Source organism: Macrobrachium nipponense, chromosome 43 (assembly GCF_015104395.2).
Source record: "Macrobrachium nipponense isolate FS-2020 chromosome 43, ASM1510439v2, whole genome shotgun sequence".
Classification (NCBI taxonomy): Eukaryota; Metazoa; Arthropoda; class Malacostraca; order Decapoda; family Palaemonidae; genus Macrobrachium; species Macrobrachium nipponense.
The window spans coordinates 49094949-49117072 of record NC_061104.1 but is presented as its reverse complement, the minus strand read 5'-3'; the positions used below and the strand labels follow the sequence as shown (position 1 = coordinate 49117072).

Here is a 22124-nt window from a genome sequence, read left to right as displayed (position 1 = left end):
TCTATGCAATGTAAAAACACCATGATACAAACAGACAATATCAATACGGAAAAGTATTGATTCTTATTTCTTAAAAAGAAAAAAATATATTGTAAACAGAGGTTCAAAATACTTCTCTGGTAACAAATCATAACTCCAGACGCCAGCTCCACTTAAATTAAAAAATTACTCTGACATTATTCCATTTACTGTTGTTATTGCATAATTACTTGAAATTTTCAAAATAGCGGCTTTATAAAAACTCATCATCTCTTACCTCTCTTCCTGTTTTTACTCAAGCCTTTTACTTGAAGGAGCTGATATTTCATCTGTTGAGTGGTATACTCTCTCAACAGTCTTTACTTTTTCAAGTTCTTGACGCGAGTGACGGTGAGTTTCATATTACCTATATTCTGTTTTTTTCCATCTGTCCATCCACCTGTGGTGTTTGTGCATGGTAACACTGCGTCCCGGGCTCCAAATAATATCCTATTTCGAATATTAACCGTGTAATTCGCATACAGTAAATTATTAAAACACTTTTCAGTTGCAATGTAACACCCAGCTATCCTTTTATTTACCTAAAACTTACCACAAAGGCGTAAACTATTTAAAGCCCGGGACGCAGTGTTACCATGCGCAAACACCACAGGCAGATGGAAAAAAACAGAGTATATAGTCTTCATTAAGTAAAGAGCGCCTCAGTGCAGTGGCGTGATCGGCATGTCTTGACCTGCCGCGAGTTCGCATTCTCCGGTCATCCCTTCCACTGAAGAGTGAGAGATGTATTTCTGGTGATAAGTTCACCCTCGACGTGGTTCGGAAGTCACGTAAAGCCGTTGGTACCGTTGCTGAATAACCACTTGTTCCATGTAATGTAAAAACACCATACAAACAAAAACAAAATACATCATATAAGAAAGACAGAAAGAAGGAAAACTACTTTCCTGATGTATCCGACTTGTCTCGACTAAAATGTTTTATTCTGTTTCCTCGAATTTATCAGAAATACCGACTAACTCATCTTTGATCGGGGTATGTTTGAACTCTTTTGGTGAACAAATATGGTTGGCAGACGAGTCCATAGTCCACATCAGGCGTGCTTTATCTAAACCAGTGTTTCTTAATCTTTCTTGTGCAGTGGACCCCTTTTTATTAAAATTACTCATGTAGCGGACCCCTTATCATATTAATTTCCCTCTTGGGTTTAAATATTTTGTTCAGGGTATATGTATACTAAAATTACTACTGAATTAGTTAATGAATGGCTTATCTTCAACATAAATGTTTACATTTTTTCTTAAAATAACTTTCACAACATTATTAATTTTGCACACAAAATTTTAGTGAACTGAACAGCAACGCTTCCTCCTCACAATATCCTGAGGACCCCTTGAAACAGGAGTCCCGCCGCGACCAGACCCTTTAAGAACACTGATCTAAACTAAGCCAACCTGCAACAAAAAAGAAGAAGAAAACGAGAGCAAAATAGGGAGTCTTTACAGAGCCTCTCCCCCTACTACTACTTGTACCAATAGAGCTCGTCTGTGTTTCCAGCGACGTAAGAAGATTTGACAGATGTTATCCGATTAATGAGATGTGGGAGTGAGATCCCCAATTTCAGAGGTAAGGAAGGCAGATATATCGTTGTCTTCTTAATGATGCTTGTCCTGGTTTTCCCCAGAAGAGAATCTATACATCAGGGCTTATGTTAACGTAGGCTAGGTACCCAGCTAGCTACTAGATAGGTAGGGCTAGGTAGTAGCTACTACCTAGGTGTAGGTAGGTAGGTATTTGTTGTACTCTTTTAGTAAGTACCTAGGTACCTACTAGCTAACTAGAGAAGTAGTAGGATACCTAGTAGCAGGTACCAATGTCACCGTAGCTTACATAGGTACTACCTAGGTAGGTAGCCAAGTCTGGCGTACCTAGATTATGTGAGTTTGCGTAACTTTTTATTTGCGGCTACCTAACCTACTAGGCTAGGTAGTTACCTACCCTACTAGGCTAGGTAGTTACCTACCTATCTGTTTTGTGCACTCCTGACCGTTACTCCGAGTAGAGGTAGTAGTCAGTGCTCCTCACACGGTGCACTGTAGGTATCTAGGCTTTAGGCTACTTACTAGGCTACAGTTCTATGCAGTCTCCCTTCTGCCCTTAGGCTGGCTGCTGCGGTCTCGTTCATTGCTTCACATAGCCTACCTCCTTTCATATCCTCTTTCGTCCATCTTACTTTTCATCCTCTCCTAACAGGTTTTCCTTCTGTTAACCTACACCTTTCAAACCGTTTTACTCTCCATTTCCCTTTCAGCGCTGAATGACCTCATAGTAGGTTCCAGCGCTTGGCCTTTGGCCTACATTTATCTTCTATTTCAAGGTAGAACTAGGTACTAGGTACTATATAGACTACTAGCTATAGCCTAGAACAGCTGTGCATCTGTTCATTAGGTATCTTGGTTAGGCTAGGTATCAAGAATTTAACATTATTTTTTTGGTCGACTCTAATTAAAACCTTAGAACAGATACCGGTATTTCTACAGAAGCAATCCGCTGTGGCTTAGACTATGGCAATTGACTGATTCCTATGTTATTTTAGTTACTGTACAAGATTTTAAAAAAGTAATATCCATTCGGGGCGGCTGTCATCAACTAAGCAGTAATTGACCTTTGAAAGTTACATAATAGCCGCACCAAACTCAAAGGTATATTAAAGTTTAGTTCCACCAAACGAAAAAAATATTCCTTACAACCCTTGTAAAGCAACTAAAATAACATAGAAAATGTCAATTGCCATAGTCTAAGTCACCGAAGAACGGTCCTATAGGAAGGTACCAAGTATTCGTTACGGTGAAGGAGATGTAAACAACAGCCGCCATGTTTAAATTCCCCAACCACCACGGAGCCATGTTTCACTAAGGGGGGAGGGCGGGGGGTAACGCACAGGGGGAGGGCTTTGGGGTAAGGTGGAAGGTACGAGTTGTCTTAGCAGCACCCCACTGAATAGTAACATACCTTGGCGCAACTTTCGGCGAAAGCCTAACACTAACACTTTCCTACAAAAACATAATAATTAAGAATAATGTTTGGACCTTACCTTAAAGGGGTGGAGGGTACAAAGCAGCAGCTGCTTTTAAGAATGCGTGGAGGCGGGTCTTGGGTTCCTCAAAATGCAGCTTGAAATAAGCAACAGCCAAGTACCCGACGAAGTTATACATTCTCCTCCCGTATCTTGGAGTTGACTGAATGGGGGCAAAAGACCTGCTTTCTCAGGAGGCCGTGGTCCTGGCAAAAACCGATTAGTCGATCATAATTACCTGAGTAAAAGGCAGAAAAAAATCTTTGTAACTCATAACAATTGTTTACATGAAGTTTGGCAAAGAGTTCCTGGTGAGGGGCTGGGGCGAGCGTGAAGTAGATGCAGCAGTGGATGTCATGGCGGCAGATTCACAGTGTTGGAGTTCTACAGTTAGGAGGTGGCAGGAGGCCAGACCGTAGAAAACAGGGTAGGAGAGGTGGGGTGGAGTAGTAAAAATGCTTTGATGCTATTGGTTGAGGCAGGGTGGGGCTGAGGTAAATGAACAAGCACTTACAAGAAAAGTTGGCAATGTTAAGGGTAATAAAAGTAAATGGGTAGTTAAGGAACTAAATGTAAATGTGGCATGGGTTCAAAATATGAAATAATACATATATAACGGGCCCAGGAGGGGGGGGGATTTAAGTCCTAGGTGGTAAATGAGTAATAGTGGCCTATAGTTGTTTTAATAAATACAAAAGACCAAATTAACATAGGTTTAGCATATAACAAAACTAATTAAACTTGTAGGGGATGTTGCCTGACCAGGGGTGGGGTTGAGCCTGCTGTAACCCCCCTTAAAGAACCAAACCAACCTAACATAACCTAACCTAGCAGGGGATGTAACCTTACCTAGTAGGGAACTTAACCTAGTAGGCAATGTTGCCTGACCAGGGGGGCTTTGCCCCCAGTACCCCCCCTTAAAGGCCTAACTTAACCTAGTAAGAATGTAACCTAACCTAATAGGGAATATTGCCTGACCAGGGGGCTTCGCGCCCCCGTACCCCCCCCTTAAAGGCTCCTAACCTAACCTACCTAGTGGGAAATACTAGGCTAACGTAACCTAGTAAGGAATGTAACCTAACCACCTAACCTAGTAGGGAATATTGCCTGACCAGGGGGCTTCGCCCCCACGTCCCCCCCTTAAAGGCCTAACCTAACCTAGTAAGGAATGTAACCTAACCAACCTAACCTAACCTAACCTAGTAGGGAATGTAACCTAACCTAACCTAACCTAGTAGGGAATATTGCCTGACCAGGGGGCTTTGCCCCCCGTACCCCCCTTACCCCTTAAAGCCTAACGTAACCTAACCTAGTAGGGAAATACTAGGCCTAACGTAACCTAGTAAGGAATGTAACCTAACCAACCTAACCTAACCTAACCTAGTAGGGAATATTGCCTGACCAGGGGGGCTTCGCCCCCACGTACCCCCCCTTAAAGGCCTAACGTAACCTAGTAAGGAATGTAACCTAACCAACCTAACCTAACCTAACCTAGTAAGGAATGTAACCTAACCTAACCTAACCTAGTAGGGAATATTGCCTGACCAGGGGGGGGGGCTTCGCCCCCCCGTACCCCCCCTTAAAGGCCTAACCTAACCTAGTAAAAGGAATGTAACCTAACCTAAACCTAACCTAGTAGGAACATTGCCTGACCAGGGGGCTTCGCCCCCCCGTACCCCCCCTTAAAGGCCTAACCTAACCTAGTAAGGAACGTAACCTAACCTAACCTAGTAGGGAAATATTAGGCCTAACGTAACCTAGTAAGGAATGTAACCTAACCAACCTAACCTAGTAGGGAATATTGCCTGACCACGGGGGGTCTTCGCCCCCACCCCCCCGTACCCCCCCGTTAAAGGCCTAACCTAACCTAGTAAGGAATAAGGTAACCTAACCAACCTAACCTAACCTAACCTAGTAGGGAACATTGCCTGACCAGGGGGGCTTCGCGTTCCCCCCCGTACCCCCCCCCGTTAAAGGCCTAACCTAACCTAGTAAGGAACGTAACCTAACCTAACCTAGTAGGGAAATACTAGGCCTAACGTAACCTAGTAAGGAATGTAACCTAACCAACCTAACCTAACCTAACCTAGTAGGGAATATTGCCTGACCAGGTGGGTTTCGCGCCCTACCCCGCCTACCCCCCCTTAAAGGCCTAACCTAACCTAGTAAGGAATGTAACCTAACCAACCTAACCTAACCTAACCTAGTAGGGAATATTGCCTGACCATGGGGGCTTCACCCCCTGTACCCCCCTGTACCCCCTTAAAGGATTAACCTAAACCTAACCTAGTAAGGAATGTAACCTAACCAAACCTAACCTAGTAGGTAACCAAGTAGGGAATGTAACCCCCTCCCCCCCCCCCCCCCGGTATCCACCCTTGAAGAACTAACCAACCTAGCCTAACCGGGTGGGTAAACCCCCTTCAAGGAAGTAAAACTAGCAGGTAAACCGGAACATATAACAAACTAAACCTAAGGGTATGTTGCCTAACCGGGGGATGGGATTTTGGCCCCCAGTAGGTAAAATAACATATAAACCTAACTTTGATGGGTGTGGAAGTGTTGTAAAATGTAAAAAGTAACCATACATAACTGCGTAATAGTAAGGAAACTGGAAGGGAGGTGTAAATTGTAATGTCTGTAAAAGTGTATAATGGAATATATTGAAATGTAGGTTTTATAAGAATAATGGCAAACTATATATTTAAAAATTATATATTGAAATGTAGGTTTTATAATAATAATGGCAAACTTTAATATAGGTATTGGTATCGGTGAGAAATGCATTGTAAATGGTGGAAACGTAAAGAGCCAGTCGTGAATACTGGAAAGGGGAGGGATTGACTTGTGTATAAATGATATAGGGAGTGTGTATGTAATATGCAACGCAATGTGCAATTTCACGTAACAGGTTAGTAGGTAGGTAGGTATCGAAAACGTCCTAAAACTGAGTTCTATATCAACACGTAGGCATTTTTAGGTGTCTGTCCTCAATTATAACATAATATTTCAAGTTATATATGGTGAAATGATTAGGTGGGGATATTTCAAAACAGTTATTATACAAATACTATGAAAAATGAAAAGGAATAAACACTAGAATTCACATAACATGTTTAATAAACAAAATAGCTAAATGCTTTTATGTAACTCAACGTATGGTTACCAGCCAGGGTTTCCCAGATGACACCACTACCTACAGCCAAATCTAACCATGAACCAGCCAAAATCCCCGCCAAATGGTAATCCAAACCAACCCAAATAACCGGCAAATATATGTGCGTTATATCTATCTTTATAAATGCATATTTTTTATCATATATATGCTTGTATAGCGGCATCATAGTTTTAGTTAGATAATATAAACTAATATAAGAATGCAGGAAAAAAACGAGAATGAATTGAAATTTTGAAATGAGGCTCGTTCCCTGAGAATCCGGCAGCCTGTTTTGTGGTCATCTGGTGTGTGTGATTTTTATTTTAATTCGCCATCTACATATTTTGCTTAAATGTTACCAAGTTTTTACTGAAAACCTATTCAAATTCCCCAGATTTTCCTGAAAACCTTCAAAAATTCCCAATCTGGGGAGAGATTCCTCAAACGTGGGATCAGTGTTTAGCTCAAATAGAAAGTGTTTGAAAACCAGCCAAAATACCACTACCAGCCAAAGTGAATTTTTTTTTAACCCACCAAATTAGGAAAAAAGCCAAATTTTTAGGCGAGAAACTGCCAAATCTGGGAACCCTGTTACCACCCAATCCTTCACTCAGTCCGGTAGCAATGTAGGGGTCATACTGTAACGTGTTTGGCTAAATACATATATCCCTCCCGTAAACCCCCATTTCTTTCCTCACTAAGAAGTCCGAGTTTAGGCCAAAAGCTCCCTTACAGTTAGCGCATGCGCAGTAGCATTAGCGCATGCGTAGTAGGATTCATTGTTGTGGTAGTAGTGGTAGTAGACAAATATGGATGTGGAACGGCTCCACTATAGCTAGTTTTTTGTTATTTCTTATTTCCGCCTGTATTTCGTGTTTTTAAAAGTGATAAATGTGGGAAATACCACAATAACACGGCAAAATCTCCCCCCAAGTGGTTTCTCCCCACCCAAAACCCCGGTTCCCACTGGGGGTCCCCCTTACCGTAGGATAGAGTTGGGGTTTTGTCCCCACCCACACCCCGGTTCCCAATGGGAATCCCCTTTACCGTAGGATAGAGTTCAAAGGTAAATTAGAGTCGTCCGAATAAATATTACTTCAAATTCTTGCTCAGGAGGTAAAACTGCATAGAAAAACTGCAACTGCCATACTCTGGGCCGCCGCGGATAGGTACACTAGATCTACCCAGATACCTATGTTAGGTTGCATACTGGGCAGGTACTTAGTGTAGTGGTTGGCACCACCTGTTTTTTTTTTTTTTTATTTTTTTTTTATTAGTTTTTTTTTTTTTTTTATTTTTTTTTTTAACCCATTGGAAATTGGATTTTTCCCTACAGTCTTACTGCTTTGATGAAGAAGCAGTAGTGTTTTGTCAGTAAAACTGTTATTTACCGCCTATCTCCACCAACAATGACGGGGGACTTTGAGATTTTGGGTTTTGGGTTTTGGGTGGGGGTAAACAAACGTAAATAAAGCGGCCATGTTTGTGTTCTGGTAGGTTAAAAGGAAATTTCACAAGACGGTGGTAAGAACAGCAATGCTGTTTGATACGGAAACAGCAAGCATGAGAAAAAAACAAAGCAGAAGAAGATGGATGTGGCAGAAATGAGAATGCTTAGGTGGATGTCTGGGGTGACAAGAGAGGATAGGATCAGAAATGACTACATAAGGGGGTCGACTAAGGTGGTGGAAGTATCAAAGAAAGTGCAGGAGGGGAGGCTGAGATGATATGGACACCTGTTGAGGAGAGATGAGGACCACGCTGGAGACATACTATGGGGACGGAGGTTCAAGGAAGAAGAAGAGGGAGACCAAGAAAGAGATGGAAGGACTGTGTGAGAGGAGACTTACATGAGAAGGGAATTGATGAGGCAGAAGTGCAGGGTAGAAATAGATGGAAACGGCTCATCCGAAACGGCGACCCCATATAAAAATGGGAACCAACTGGGAAGAAGAAGAAGCCAACATACGCAAACCCTCAGGGAGCCATATGTTCCACGGAAGGGAGTGGCTGAGGGGAGGTGGGGTACTCAGGCAGGTGGGTGTGAGTTGGTAAAGAGGGGGTGTTGGCTGGTGTTAGGTAGAGAGGCCTGGGCATAATTAACAGTTGATCAACAAAGACCACTTCTAAATCAAAAGCACTAAAGCTTTACGAAAAATTAAATACCAAGGTAAATGTAGGCATGAAGACATCACTTAAAATTACCACCAAGGTTGGTTGCGCACTCGACAAGTTTGTGATTGGTACACAGTAACAGTGACATCACTAAAAGAGCAACTTGCCATAACTTTTTTTCAAGGCAACACTTATGACAAACTAAATACGCATTTACAAAATAGACAAAATTCAACGACACTACACCCCCCAAAAAATTATAAAACACTGCAGTCACCAAGATTAAGGTCTGAACAATGACTGCAAATCACAAAAGCACTTACCTTTAACAGTGAATGAACGAGTTTTCATTCGTTGGCTCATATGGGGGAGGCAAACCCCAATGTTTCTCAATGAAAAATGACAGTATAATGCAAATAATATGATGTAATTACTGCAATAATATAAACTGAAATCATATTAATTAATAGACTTGTTATCACATTTAATGGGGAAAATGCTTTAAGAGTGAAAAGACTGTGATGTTTAATGGACTGGAACTCATCGTTACTGATATAAAAAATGCAGTTAGTTTAGCTTTACTGGGAGGGTGATCAGGTCTTTGATTGGTTGAAAGAATGGTGGGAGGGGTGAATGATGTCATCTACAAGGAAGATTTCACACTAGTGTGGCAATCTTACCATGTATTTGGGAAACTTGCAAAGAATAATGTGCAATGCTTAGTGAACACGTGAAAACACAGGAACTTGTAATGCACAGGAAATTTTTTATGAAACCAAAGAAATATTTTAATGGAAATGCCGGTTCAGACAAATATTATGGTAGGGCCACCTATTTTATATATTTATGTATACATACATAGATACACATATACAATTGGTGTGAACCACATTTTTTGTTTTTGTAAATTTCCCTACCCTGTGTGTCCAGCATTATAGTGGACCCAGCAAGTGAAAACCAAGTATTTTTGTGTAAGGGTGCACCAAAACCAAGTGATTGAATGACAAAATGGTAGGAAATGCATAACCCCAAAATAATTATTTTGTACATGAACTTTCCTGCCAGATATATACTTAGCTTACGTCTCTGACGTCACGACAGAATTCAAAACTCGCGGCAAATGCGACAGGTAGGTCAGGTGATCTACCCACCCGCCGCTCGGGTGGCAGGTGTATGAACCAATCCCCCTTTCCAGTCATAATTTTTCTGTCGCCGGTGTCGACTACATCTGTTGTCGATACCTCTCGATTTTTGGATTATTACTCGTTTTCGCCCTGGATTGTTTCATCGGACTTTTGGTGAAGTACCTGCTCCTTGGCTTGGCATTTGCGATTTGTGGACGGTTTTGGATTATTCTTTTGATTATTCTTGGAATTTCATTATGTCTGATTTGGGAAATTAAGAAATCAACTATGTTCAGAGTTTGTTCTGTTAGCGATTGCAAGGTGAGGCTACCGAAAGCTGCGGTAGACCCTCACACAGTATGCATGAGGTGTAGGGGGAATGACTGCTCATTTATTAACCCTTGTAATGATGTGGTAATTTGAATGAAGAAGAATGGAAGGCTCTTTCTTCTTATGTAAGAAAGCTTGAGAAGGACAAGGTTAGGAAAGCTTCATCTAGGAGTTCTAGTAGGTCTCGCGCTAGCGAGTTTGAAGTTGATAACCCTGTTGTAGACGGTAGCGCCTTTACCAGTTTCAGCCCCTGCTTCCTGCACCGAACCCGAAGATGCGCCTTCGGAGGTGGACACTATGAGAGCCACTATTCGCAGCATGGAGCTGAAAATTAAAGTGCTAGAAGGTAAGAGTGATAGCAATTTGTGCAGTGATCCCAGTGCAGTGGAGGGTGCGTCTGATCGGCTCCCTAATCTTCTAGCCTAGACCTCTTCCAGACTCCCAGACCCAGTGGAGGAGGAAATCGAAAGCCGCAGGGGAAGTTAGGGAGAACCCCACCGGTCAGGCGTCCCCTCGGTAGCGCCTGATGTTCGATCCCAGGCTACCTTGGATCGCGCCAAGAGAGAAGTCTTACGGCAATGCTTCTCGTCTTCGCCTTCTCCTTCGCCCAAACGTGGTTGGAGCTCCTCGGAAGCTTCTCGGCCGTCGAAGAGAGCCTGGCAGGCTTCTTCCGCTCTCCCCTCCAGCCCTGAAGTTTTTTCGGAAGATCCTGGATTGGATGTCAAGAAACCGAGGATTTCTTTGGAGTTTCGCTCTCCTAGTAAGGATCGAGCTGCGTCTCCCGTGAAGGACTTTGTTAAGTCTCCTACACGTGTGTTGGCTAGTCTGCAGGCGCAGATTACGGCTCTGGCTGACTCCTTGATTGTGACTTCTGGTCGTAGGAAGGACGTCTCGCTCCCAGTAAAGAAGTCCAGGCGCTCTTCTCCAGGCTTACGCTATTCGTCAGTAACCACCGCCCTCTCTCCAGGAGTGGATCGTAGTACGAGGCGCTCTTCAAAGGACAGGCGCTCTCCTGCGGACATCGTTTCTCCGTCTGACAAGGGGCATGCTTCCCGTAGACGAGCCTCTCCTGACAGGCGCTCGTCTCGAGACAGGATCTCTCCCCGCTGCAGACGCCAGGAGCCTGGTAGGCGTTTTTCTCATGGTAGCCGCTCTCCTGTGACCAGACGCCCTTTGGCAGACAGGCGCTCTTCTCCTGTCAGCCGCCCTTTCGCTTAGCAGCACCAAGAGCCTAGTAGGCGCTCTTCTCCTTCAAGGCGCTCTTCTCCCGATTTTCGCTCTGCCTCGGATTAGGCGCCGGGAATCTGTCAGACGCTTCTCGCCTGGTAGGCGCTCGTCGCCAGAGATTCGCTCTCCTCGCAGCAGGCGCCAAGAGCCTGATAATCGCTTCCCGCATGACAGGCGCTCTTCGCCAGGCAGCCGCTCTCCTTTAGACAGGCGCCAGGAGCCTGATAGACGCTTTTCGCCTAATAGGCGCTCTTCGCCTAATAGGCGCTCTTCACCTAATAGGCGCTCTTCGCCTGATAGGCGCTCTTCGCCAGATTTTCGCCCTGCGTTCGTTAGGCGCCAAGAGCCTAGAATACGCCCTCATCCTGACAGAAGGAGTTTTCAGGCAGAAGCTCAACGGAAGTTATAACTTCGGTTAGATGTCAGAGTTCTTCCAGACGTTCTTCCAAGGATGGACTCTCGGCTGAGGACAAGACAGCCTTTCATCGTAAGGATCGTGAAGGATCTTCGGCGGAAGAAGAACAGGATCCCTCGGAAGAAGAAATTCCTAAAGATTCCTCCGTTTCTTCATACAAGCGTTTGACGGACCCTGTTTTTGCTTCAGGATTTGAGACTTGCCCCTTTCTCTGTCGCCCCGCCCTCGCCTCTTTCGTTATTTTCGACTTCGAAAACTTCGAAGGTTTCATCCTGTGTCAGGATGAAGCCTGCAATCTCTATGAAGAAGGCGCTTAGAGGTTTTGGTGAGTGGCTTCTTTCGAAGGAAGAGAAAGGGAAGACGGTGTTCTCTTTCCCTCCTTCTAAGCTTACTGAAACTAGGATTCTGGTATGAATCGGAGAACCCTTGGGCCTCGTCTTCCATCCTCGGCAGACTCGGACTTCTCTTCACTGGTGGATTCCTCTCGACGCTCTGCCCTCATGTCTGCTAAGACGACATGGGGGATGAATGAGCTTGACCACTTGTTGAAGGGAATGTTCCGAGTCCTGGAGGTGTTTAACTTCCTTGACTGGTCTTTGGGCGTTTTGGCCAAGAAGACGCAGACCCCGGATTCCATTTCTCCTGAGGATCTTATCAGTGTTCTCACGTGTATGGACAAGGCAGTGAGGGATGGATCGAGTGAAGTAGCTTCACTTTTCGGAGCGGGAGTGATCAAGAAGAGATCTGTGTACTGTTCGTTCCTGACGAAATCAGTATCGCATGCTCAGAGAGCCTCTCTCCTGTATTCTCAGCTCTCTCCTCAACTCTTCCCTAAGAAGATCGTTCAGGATGTTTCTTGTGCCCTTTCAGCTAAGGATTCACAGGACATGCTAGCCCAGTCTACCAGGAAGCCTCACTCTTCGTTCCAAGCTAAAACCAAGAGAGAGGCTCCAGTTTAGGCAGGAGCCCCTTTCGAGGAGTCCCTCCTGGCCAGAGCTTCTTCCTCTAGAGGATCTAGACCCACTAAACGAGGGAAGACCTTCTCTAGATCCATCAGAGGGAAGAAGTAGGATTCAAGTCCTCCAGACATCAGTGGGTGCCAGACTTCTGAAGTTTGCCGACGTCTGGGCCCAGAAAAGGGGCGGACAACTGGTCACTCTCGATTGTCCGCAAAAGGCTACCTCATTCCCTTCTTATCAAGACCTCCGTTGACGACGACTCCGAGGGAGTTGGTAGCCAAGTACAAGGACCTGACCCCATCATGAATCAAGCCCTCTCTCTAGCAGTAGATCTTATGCTGGAGAAGGAGGCGATAGAACTAGTGAAAGATCCTCATTCTGCGGGTTTTTACAACAGACTGTTCCTAGTTCCCAAGAGCTCAGGAGGATGGAGACCGGTTCTGGATGTAAGCGCCCTGAATGTCTTCGTAGAAAAAAGGAAGTTCGCCATGGAGACAACTTCTTCAGTGTTCGGCGGCTCTTCGTCCAGGGGACTGGATGGTGTCCCTAGATCTTCAGGACGCTTACTTCCATGTGCCTATCCATCCTTCTTCACGGAAGTTTCTGAGATTCATGATGGGAGGGAAGATCTTCCAATTCAGGGCCTTGTGCTTCGGCCTTTCGACAGCCCCTCAAGTTTTCACGGGTTTAATGAAGAATGTAGCGCAGTGGCTACATTTGGAGGGAGTGAGGCTGTCTCTCTATCTAGACGATTGGCTGATCAGAGCAAGCTCACAAGAAAGATGTCTGGAGGACCTACAAAAGACACTGACTTTAGCAAGTTCGTTGGGGCTTCTGGTGAACTTCCAGAAGTCACAATTAATCCCCAGTCGAGAGCTGATATATCTGTGGGATTCGGAATGGTTTTCTCCGGATTTTCGGGCATATCCGTCACCAGAGAGGATTGCTCGTTGCCAAGAGAAACTAACGGGACCTTCCTAGAGAAAGATGCATGCACAGCGAGGGAGTGGATGAGTCTGTTGGGACACTTTCCTCGCTGGAGCAATTCGTTTCTCTAGGAAGGTTGCATCTCAGACCTCTCCAATTCTTCCTTTACCGGAACTGGAGGGGTCTCTCTCTAGACCTGGAATTCTCCTTCAGGATATCAAAAGGAATCAAGAAGGACCTTCTGTGGTGGACAGATCCTCTCCGATTTGCAGAAGGTCTGTCTCTGTACATGCCAAACCCGAACCAAGTATTGTTTTCCGACGCGTCGGAGACGGGTTGGGGTGCGACCCTAGGGTCAAGAGAAGTGTCAGGCACCTGGGAGGGGAACAGGTGTCCTGGCACATCAACAACAAAGAGCTGATGGCAGTGTGGTTGGCGTTAAAAGCCTTCGAGCCCCACGTCCGAAATGCTATAGTTCAGGTCAACTCGGACAACACCACAGCCTTGGCTTACATAAGAAAGCAGGGGGGGACACACTCTTTCTCCCTGTACGAAACAGCGAAGGACTTGCTGTGTGGTCTCAGGCAAGGAAGATCGTTCTCCTCACCAGGTTCGTACAGGGAGAAAGGAATGTCAGAGCCGATCTCCTGAGCAGGAGGAATCAAGTGCTCCCCTCGGAGTGGACTCTGCACTCAGAAGTTTGCCAGGACCTGTGGAGGTTATGGGGCAGACCTCATATCGACCCTTTTGCGACAGCAAAGAACAAGAGAATAGACCTCTACTGCTCCCCGATCTCGGACCCAGGAGCAGTGTCAGTAGATGCTTTCCTTCTAGACTGGAGAGGTCTGGACGTCTATGCTTTTCCTCCATTCAAGATTCTGAGTCAAACACTCAGAAAGTTGCGGCCTCGGAAGCGACAAGGATGACGCTGGTAGCTCCATTCTGGCCGGCCCAAGATTGGTTCACAGAGGTACTGGAATGGCTAGTGGACTTTCCAAGAGCTCTTCCACAAAGAGTAGATCTGCTCAGACAACCCCACTTCGACAGGTATCACAGAAACCTCCCCCCGCTCAATCTGACTGGCTTTCGACTGTCAAAAGTCTTGTCAGAGCGAAGGGGTTTTCAGCTAAGGCAGCGAAGGCTATCGCATCAGCTAGAAGGCCCTCTACCCTTAGTGTCTACCAGTCGAAGTGGACGTCTTTCGCCGTTGGTGCAGAAACCAGAAGCTTTCCTCTTCCAGTACCTCTGTGACCCAAATCGCAGATTTCCTGGTTTTTTCTCAGGGAAAAATGCGGTCTTGCAGTTTCGAACCATCAAAGATATCGGAGCATGTTAGCAGCTGTGTTTAGGCACAGGAATTTAGATATCTCCAACAACAAAGACTAAACACAGGAATTTAGATATCTCCAACAACAAGATCTACATGATCTGCTTAGATCTTTTGAAACTTGCAAGAAACCCTTGTCTCAAATTCCGAGCTGGAACCTGGATGTGGTTCTTCGTTTCCTGAGGTCCTCGAAGTTCGAACCTCCCCAGTCATCTTCTTTCAAGGATCTTACGAAGAAGGCTCTGTTTCTTTTGGCTTTAGCATCTGCCAAAAGAGTTAGTGAGCTTCATGCTCTAGAAGGAAGGGTAGGTTTCAAAGGAGATTCCGTGATTTGTTCCTTCCTTCCTTCTTTTCTAGCTAAGAACGAGAACCCCTCAAATCCTTGGCCAAGGAGTTTTGAGGTTCCAGGCTTAGCTCCCCTGGTAGGGAAGAGCCAGAAAGAACTCTTTGCCCTGTAAGGACTTTAAGATACTACCTCCAGCGGAAGAAGTCTCTTAAGGGCATTAAGGACAGACTTTGGTGCTCTGTAAAGGATCCCAGTAGACCATTGTCTAAAAATGCTTTGTCCTTCTTTATTAGAAGCCTCGTGAAGGAAGCACATTTGGCTTGCGGTGAGGATCAATTCAAGCTTTTGAAAGTCAAGGCTCACGAGGTAGAGCCATTGCGACGTCCTTGGCTTTCAACAAAGAATATGTCACTCCAGAATCTGATGAAAGCAACATTCTGGAGATGCAATTCAGTATTCGCGAACCACTACCTTAGAGACGTCAAGATTACTTACGAGAAGTGCTTCGCGTTAGGCCCGTATGTATCGGCGGATTCGGTGCTGGGGCAGGGAGCTGAAGCATATCCTTTGTAAATTTTTTCCCTATCGTTTGTTTTGTGTTTTTATGGTTGTTTGAAAGAGGATGCGGGTAGGCATCTCTTTCTATTCGTATTGCTAACATTTAGAATGGTTAGGTGATCTGTTTGTGCTAGAGCTCCCTGCATTGGTAGTGGTCAGGCTCTGTCATTTAAGAGGGCGAATCCCCATTGACATGATCCGACTTGGATTCTACTGAGTAAGTGGATATCAAATCCCTTCGGTAGACCCAAAGAGTCTTTTCAGCTGTAGGTCACGCCCTCGCTGTAGCTCTTCAGGCTTTGCAGACTAATAGACAGTAACTATGAAGTCTTCAGCCTTATCAGGTAAGAACCAAGGTTTGTTAGTAATCCTACAACAGATGTTGTTTCCCTCCCCTTTTTCCTTGTTACCTCTGTCTTTTTTCCCTCCACCAAGGGTGTCAATCAGCTAAGTATATATCTGGCAGGAAAGTTCATGTACAAAAATGATATTGTTATTTTACAATAAAGTTTTGTACATACTTACCTGGCAGATATATACGATTGATGGCCCTCCCAGCCTCCCCTCAGGAGACAGGTGGAAGAAAAATTATGACTGGAAAGGGGGATTGGTTCATACACCTGCCACCAGCGGCGGGTGGGTAGATCACCTGACCTACCTGTCGCATTTGCCGCGAGTTTTGAATTCTGTCGTGACGTCAGAGACGTAAGCTAAGTATATCTGCCAGGTAAGTATGTACAAAACTTTATTGTAAAATAACAATATCATGTTAAAATGATACATAGCATAGTTCATGTATCAACAGTAGTGTAACAGTCAGCTGCCAGGGGTAAAACTGCAGAAGAGATGCATGCATTAGGTGTATTTCTACTGGTCACTCCTCACGTAAAAGCAACTCTAAGATAATTGAAATTGGATGCATCCTAAGCTAATCTTCCTTTAACTTAACCTATTCTAGGGCACTGTGGGTGTATCCTAACTTAATCTTCCCTTGACCTAATCTGTTCTAGGGCACTGCACCAAACTGCTGGGGCAGGCTTTGGCATCATCTCAACCTCATCATGCACACTTGGTTATAATATGGGGGCACAACCCCCCTGAGGTTGGTAAGCCCACTTATAGCAGTCACTCGTTCCTCTGTCCTATTCCCAATCCTCGTAATTCACTCTTTCAGCTGAAATTGTTTTGTGCAGGGGTGTCAGTTGAAAAACATCTTTCATAAAACATCCATCCAAGTGCTCTCTGAAGCAGAAATTTAACATTAAATTTACTAGCAAACTGACCCATCTACGATGGGTGATAAAATACGGGTGCAGAAGTGAAAAATTTATATCTACTATTTGTTCAGCAATATTAAAATAACGGCGATTTTTATACATACCTACTACATAACCTCTTTGTCACATATTATCAGTTTGTCCACAACTTAATTTCAAGTTGGCAGAGTCAGTTGCTCTGCTCATCGCCACATACAGTTGGCCATGCGTGAACATGGGTGACGGCAGAAACACACCAACACGATCCAAAGTCTGGCCCTGCGACTTGTTTGCAGTGAATGAGAAGGCCAGGTTGATGGGAAACTGCCTGCGCCATAACTGGAACGGAAACTGGTTGTCCGAAGGCATCAGAGGAATCCGGGGGATAAACAGACATTTGCCGGTGTGAGGGCCCATTGCTATCACTGCTTCGATGACATGGGAGTTTAGCTCCATAACGGTGTACCTCGTTCCGTTGCAATGTCCATTGGCAGGATCAAAATTCCGAAGCAACATTACCTGGCAGTACTTCTTCAACGTTATTTTGTGCACTGGCAGTCCCGATGGATTTAAGTTATTCAAAAAATCTTGCATATATTGATGATAATTTTCATCTTCTATTGTGTCCGAGCTGAAATATTCGTGACTTTCTCTGGGAAGTTGTACAGAAATTATGTATGAAAAATCATAAAGTAACTAAGTCTACGGGAATAACCAGCCTCGATTCATGGCCAGAAACAGCTCCGTTTCAGGGAATCCCTTCTCACCCCCACCCCCTACAAAGGAGGGGGTTAGGTTGGATGAAACCCCATTACAAACCATCTTAGGGGTCCCCACCATAACCCTGCCAAGTTTCATGCCCATCTGACCAGCCGTTTGGCCGTGATTGAATGACAGACAGACAGACAGACATTACGCCCATTATAGTATGAGAAGAGTCCTAAATATGTGAAGAAAGGACAAATCTGAAGAGTGATGTTTGACTTGTGAGACTGTTCAGGGTACAATTAGAGCTTGGTGCTCAAGATTATGTGTGGTTTTCCATATTTTGTACTTGTGATTCAAAATAAAGACTATAAACATTACAACAGTGTTGCAAAATAGTTTAGTGCAACATTCTAGAATGTTGGCTAAAACATAAAATGCTTCATAAAGCTGATACACTATTTCTATGAGTTTGGCCACTTCTATACATGAAAAAGAAGTTAGACAGATGTTATTCAGGTGAGGATACCTTGCAGTTTGAATGGTAATTTTAATCCCTTTACAATTTTAGAAAATATTTTTAAGCAACTGAATTCCTTTTTAACAAAAGTTAAACAGGAGTTTAGTCTCTTAATATTTTTTTTATTGTATGGTTGAGAATTGGATGAATGGGACTTTGTTGATCTTAGTGATATTTATTTTAATTTAGTATTTCCTTACCATCTTAACAAAATTATTATATATTAAGGATTATTTTGACCATATTGTATATGAGCGCCTCAGTGGCATGGTTGGTATGGTATTAGCGTCCCACTTCGGTGGTCGCAGGTTCGATTCTCTCATTTAGGAGTGAGAGATATGTATTTCTGGTGATAGAAGTTCCCTCTCGACATGGTTCGGAAGTCACGTAATGCCGTTGGTCCCGTTGCTGAATAACCACTGGTTCCATGCAACGTAAAAGCACCATACAAACAAATAAAAAACAAACATATTGTTTATGAATATTTTGGAGATGAAGCATATTGTTTGAAATTAGAATGGCTGATACAGCATTTGTGTCTGTATGGTTGAGAGATTAAGTGCAGTTCATCCCACTATTAATTATAATGTGCCTCATCTACTTCTTTGACAAAACTCTTGAGTCCTTAAGTTTTGTTGACAAAATACAGTCACATCATTCTGTTATAGCTGCACTGTATAATGAAAATTTATTATTTTTCCTATCTTAAATTACTGTACAGATTTTATACTGCATTTCTTAAAGAGAACTGCTGGCTTCTATGTCTAAAAGGGCCTTTGAACGTGCAGCAAAGTTCTACATCTTAATCTGCAGTATACTTAATATAATTTGTAGCATATTGTAAAGTACCTCTTGTGTAGGCAGAAAATAACCATAGTTTAACCAATGTATAAACTGCTATATTTAACAAGGTAAGTGAACAAAGGAAGTTTAGTTATAAGCATACTTTAAATGTCAGATTTGAATATTGAATATAATATATTTGGAAGTGTGGTACACCCCATATCTTTGTCCATAACAGTGTTGTTTAGATGTTTATTTGTCATATTCTCCTTCAGTCTTTTAGATGGAATATTGTCAGTGTGTACAGAATTTGTTATTGATCATTTTGTGTATGACTAACATTGGTATGATCAAACAAATGAGACTGATAAATGTGCTGGGTATTGAACTCCTATAGATGAAGTGCTGTTTACATATATATTTTGATGGTGAAATCTTTCTTGTTCAAAATTAGATATTTGAATGTATATTTACATATTACTTAAATAATGTCATATGAAATCATTTCAAGAAAGTACTTATTTTACATGGAATTACCTTCTTTTTTTTTCAGGTTGGCTGCAGGAACCTCAGAGGGAGAAGACATGTTGACTCCCGTCCAATGAGCCTATTTTAATTATTTAGGGATGATGACTAAGATAAGATGAATTTGTTATGGTACATACCCTGATTGGAACATGAAGGGTATCTATTAAATAGTATACATATGTCAGTGTTGTTCTTTTGTAGATACAGTATTGTGCATTATACTCTCATGAGTATAATTTTTAGGGTAAATTTATTTATTGAGATATTTATTTATACTTAACTGTTTGTATTTCATTATGGCAAGAGATGTTGAAATCAGTTTTATAAAACATGTGGTATTATTGTCTGTGTACAATGTGCACATGCTTACTGTTCATTAATTGATTTTTTATCATAAAATGGAAGGAGTTGAGACAGTTTATATAAAGAAGGAGACAGAGGAGGAGGAGGAGGAGGAAGAGGAAGGCTTTAATGAACCTGATGTGGCTACAGAGGAGCTGTTAATTAAGCCAGTGGTGTTGTTCAGTACTGAAAAGTTCATGTGTGAGGTTTGTGGAAAAGGATTCCCGTATAAATCTGGTCTGCATCACCACATGGCTGTGCATACGTGTGAGAAAACTCACATATGTGAAGAGTGTGGCAAAGCATTTTCAAAGAAGTCCAATCTTATCCAGCACATGGCCATTCACACTGGGGAGAAGAATTACAGTTGTACTATCTGCGCTAAACCCTTCTCTCAGAAGTCTCACTTAGTGAGACACATGATTGTGCATACAAGAGAGAGAAAGTTTGAGTGTGAGCTTTGTGGACGAGGATTTTCCCTCAAGTCAAGTTTAGTTAGGCATAAGGTCATACATAGTGGCCAGAAAAACTTTAGCTGTATTGTTTGTGGTAAAGAATTCTATCAAAAGCCACATTTGAGCAGGCATATGGTGATTCATACAGGAGAGAAAAATTACAAGTGTGAATTGTGTGGTAAGCAGTTTTCTCAGAAATCACATTTGACAGAACATAATGTTGTACATACCAAAGAAAAGAATTATGTTTGCCCTGTTTGTGGTAGGCAGTTTGGCCATAGAGGAGAAGTAACAAGACACTTAGGCATTCACTCACGGGACCGGCATTCGTTTACTTGTAATCAGTGTGGAAAAGTGTTTAAATGTAAGTCTAGCTTGGCCAAACACATAGAGCATCATCAAATTAGTGAGCTAGAGGAAAATGATGAAAGGGAATATGATTCAGATAGTATCCATTCTTCATCTAAAGAAGGTTTTATGTCATTGCTTAAAGATGAGAGTCAGGGTGAATCTTTGTTATCAAGGAAAAATGACTTTAAAAATTTTCCGTGTGTGCTTAAATCAAGTCCACCTAGAAGTGAAGCCCTTAATCTTGTAAAAAGAGAAGCAGATATGGATTGTTCTTGAGGAAAAATAAACAAATGTGCTGTTTGACTGCTTGTTATAAATAATTTTGAGATCGTCGAGTGAAATTTCTGGACCGGCAAGGGGTGATTGTAAGATTTTCTTATAAAATCTGAGTGAAGTAAAGTAAAGAAAATGAACAGCCAAGTAGGAAGAGGCTGAAGGTAATGGATGAAAGTAAAAGAACCTTCAGTGCCATATACACTGTCATGCAAGGCATCATTTAGTGGTATGCCCCTACTGGGTTATTTCTTGACTGCTCACCATTAATCCTATTGAACTTTTGTCAGTAGATTTGATGTCAGCAATGCATTTTTCTCTCTAATAAAGATTTGTGTATTATCAAAGTGATTTTGATGTGGTTTGTGTTGTGTTGATTAATATGCAGTAGTAGCACAGTACCATACATATAGTTTTTTATTTTCATGTGTTCCTTCTGTCAGTGAAATACAGTACATCATGCTTAGTACATTTGTGATTTTATTTTTATAATTTTTTATCCTGCTCTGCATTGCATAGGTGTTATTACAGCCAATACCTAAATAATATAGGTACTATTTGAGGGATGGTCCTTAAATGTCAAGTATACCTTTGCTGGAAGAGATCTTGCCATTATTGTATATATTTATAGATATACTATTCCTCAACTTAAGGATACATTGAATGGATACTTTTGAAAATATTTCATGTTAAAAGAGTATGCAGTTAAATGGTGTTCATTAGGAAAGAAAATTATTGCACATTTTCTTGCAAGATTCATGAACACCCATTGATTGACATGTGCCCTTGCTTTTCATCCTGGTAAGCTGTTTTTAGAAATCTCTAGGTTGCTCTGCATGTTAATACCTTCTTTAAATTTCCTGTGATGATCTCAGATCTTCAAGTTATAAGAGAAATTTAGAACTTTAAATGTTAGCTCAAGATGCTGAGTCCATATTCAAGTAACACCCACCGTATACAAGTTATCATAGGTCAGTTTAGTATCCATTTAACTACTTATGGAGATGATAGTGATTGGAAGAAGTCAGGAGAGAAGTAATGTATAATCCAGTCTCTTTAGAGTTACTTTTCTGTTTTGTATATCAAGGCACTTGCATTTCGAGAATACAGGCAGTCCCTGGGTTACAACGGGTTTGGCTTACAACGTTCTGAGGTTAAGGCGCTTTTCTATTATATTCATCAGAAATTATTTCCAGGGGTACGGCGCCTACAACGCTGATCTGGCAGAAGAAATATAACACCAAAAATTTAAAATAATCAATTTTTGAAGGTTTTTTTTATGAAAAATGCAATAAGAAAGCAGTTTACATAGATTTTTAATCCACCCAAAGCATTAAAAGTAAGGTTTTCTTATGATTTTTGACGATGTTCCGGCTTACGACGATTTTCAGCTTATGACACGTCTCAAGAACAGAACCCCTATCATAACCC

General features: G+C 42.7%; 1 protein-coding gene across 1 annotated transcript; it reads left to right on the top strand.

Moving 5' to 3' along the window:
* Positions 1-1468: 1468 nt before the first annotated feature.
* Positions 1469-21162, top strand: LOC135213725 (gastrula zinc finger protein XlCGF8.2DB-like). Its single transcript, XM_064247838.1, has 2 exons — positions 1469-1605; positions 19298-21162. The coding sequence occupies exon 2, from the start codon at positions 19671-19673 to the stop codon at positions 20694-20696; it is 1026 nt and encodes a 341-aa protein (XP_064103908.1). The 5' UTR covers positions 1469-1605; positions 19298-19670; the 3' UTR covers positions 20697-21162.
* Positions 21163-22124: the final 962 nt, after the last annotated feature.

Coding starts and splice junctions, on each gene's coding strand:
- LOC135213725 (XM_064247838.1), top strand. CDS start 19,671: ATGGAAGGAGTTGAGACAGTTTATATAAAGAAGGAGACAGAGGAGGAG.